Source organism: Aplysia californica, unplaced genomic scaffold (assembly GCF_000002075.1).
Source record: "Aplysia californica isolate F4 #8 unplaced genomic scaffold, AplCal3.0 scaffold00581, whole genome shotgun sequence".
NCBI classification, from domain to species: domain Eukaryota; kingdom Metazoa; phylum Mollusca; class Gastropoda; order Aplysiida; family Aplysiidae; genus Aplysia; species Aplysia californica.
Window position 1 is genome coordinate 433,472 of NW_004797851.1, and position 2,160 is coordinate 435,631.

Below are 2,160 nucleotides of genomic sequence, written 5' to 3' on the forward strand. Positions count from 1 at the left end.
TCTCTCTCTCTCTCTCTCTCTCTCTCTCTCAGTACCTTTGATTATGGATCTTTGCTGATCTGAGGTGTGTGGGTAGTGGGTAGTGGGTAGGTATCGTAGCAGTCTTCTCGCTGATAGAGAGAGAGGCTAATCACACCTGTGTATGGTGTCTACCTATGCTTAATTAAACCTTTGACGAGAGAGGTTTATCTCACCTGTATAATATGGTGTCTACCTACTGTTAATTAAGCCTTTGATGAGAGAGGTTAATCTCACTTCTGTAGGGTGTCTACCTATTGCTAATTACACCTTTGATGAAAGAGGTTAATCTCACCTCTGTATTGTGTCTACTTATTGTTAATTAAATCTTTTGATGCTAGATATCCCGATTGCCATTATATACGAGCTCTGTCTCTCTCTTTTCTCTTCGCTTACGTTTTGCCCGTTATGTTTGATGAGTGTTTCATCGACAAACTTTTCGACTCTTTGCAACCCATAAGGCATATTATTTATTTTTTACTGCAGGAGAAACGAAAAAAAAAAAAGTTTCATTCTTTTAAAGATTTTATCCACATAGTGTATCATATGTTATACATATATAATAATGTCAGCTATACGTTACTTTTCCTATCTAGCTTGCGGCCATCTGAGCTGTAGCCCTTTGGTCTATAAGGTTAGCTATCTATCTATGTGCTCTGAACAACCCATGACCGTTGACTGATTTCAGACCGAATGAATAACCTTGTGGAAGAGGAAGACGCAGACAACACAAAACGTGAGATGATGTCATGTCCTACCTTTCTTTATGGTTCTACCTGTGGTTATGGTCACTCTGAATGTTTGGGCGCTTTTAAGCACAAGGGGGGTTATCCGGAAAAAAAGAAACTGTTTTGAGAAAATTGAAAGTAAAGTTTTTGCCCCTTGTTTATTTCTTTAAAATACATGTACAAGGAGAGTTTTCTTTAAAACAAAACAAACATACACACCAGTGAAACCAAACTTCTCCTATAGATAGGGCAATGCCCACTTTTGGTGTAGGTCAATCACTCAACTTTCTCAGCTGCATCGATCTTTCCTACACCTGGTATAGATATAAGTACTCGTTTTTATTTCGTTTCTTAGGAGTTTTAAGGAGAATAACTGCAAACCAATTAATTTCAGTGCATCAATAAATGTGGCGAATTATAAGGCAACAATCTCCAACGTGATGGTTGTAATCTCCACCCCCCCCCCTCCCCGGTTAATTTTTCTATTGTTTTAATAAGAGTTTTACGGCACTTGCAACACAATAAGGTCACATAAGTGCAGAAGATTACAGGTGTAGTGTTACAAGAGAATTTTTTTGAAAGTTGTTCCCGCATCCGACCCGGACATTGGGGATTGCCTTGTTAGTGAGACAACTTCCTGGGCCTTGGGCATTTTGTGGTAGGGTGGCCAGTTCCTTTCCACGCCGCCTTTACTTCCCCCACTCGAAGTCAGGTACCCATTACAAGAGAGTAAGACACCCCCAAAAAAGAAGGAGGGGAAATAGAGACGATAGATGTTTGATAGGAAAGAAGAAGCAAACCGCACCAGAGCACCCTCCAACCACCCACCACTTTTTCTTTACACAAAACACCAAACGGCAGCGGAGGAAGAGGGAGGAGGAGGAGGGGAGGAGGAAGATACAACCTCCACAGCCGGTCAGCCGGGTACGGAGGAGGGCAAGATGGAGAAGAAAAACACAGGAGAGAACAAGAATGAGAATAAGGTAAAGGTCCACAACACATATTATGTACACACAAATACACACACACAAAACACACACACCACCATCACCACTACCACCACCACAAACTTCACACTATACTACCACCACCATCACCACTACCACCACAACCTTCAAACTATACCACCACCATCATCACCACCACCACCACCGCCATCACCACTACCATCACAACCTTTATACTAGACTAATCTACCACCATCACCACCACCACCACCATCACCACTACCACCATCACCATCACCACTACAACCTTCACACTATACCACCCCCACCACCACAAACTTCACACATATCACCACCATCATTCAGAAGTCATTGCTCTCACTACTCGAATAAAGCCTCCCACTCCCCCCGCTACTCTCTCTCTCTCTCTCTCTCTCTCTCTCTCTCTCTCTCTCTCTCTCTCTTTC

General features: G+C 42.5%; 1 protein-coding gene across 1 annotated transcript in view; it reads left to right on the forward strand.

Annotated features, from left to right (window-relative positions):
- Window positions 1–2,160, forward strand: part of LOC101855746 — a gene marked incomplete at its 3' end in the record, with an annotated part of 59,554 nt that overhangs the window by 20,846 nt on the left and 36,548 nt on the right. The window contains 2 exon segments of the mRNA XM_013087379.2: window positions 707–754; window positions 1,608–1,729. Of these exon segments, the coding sequence (XP_012942833.1) occupies window positions 707–754; window positions 1,608–1,729 (170 nt within the window).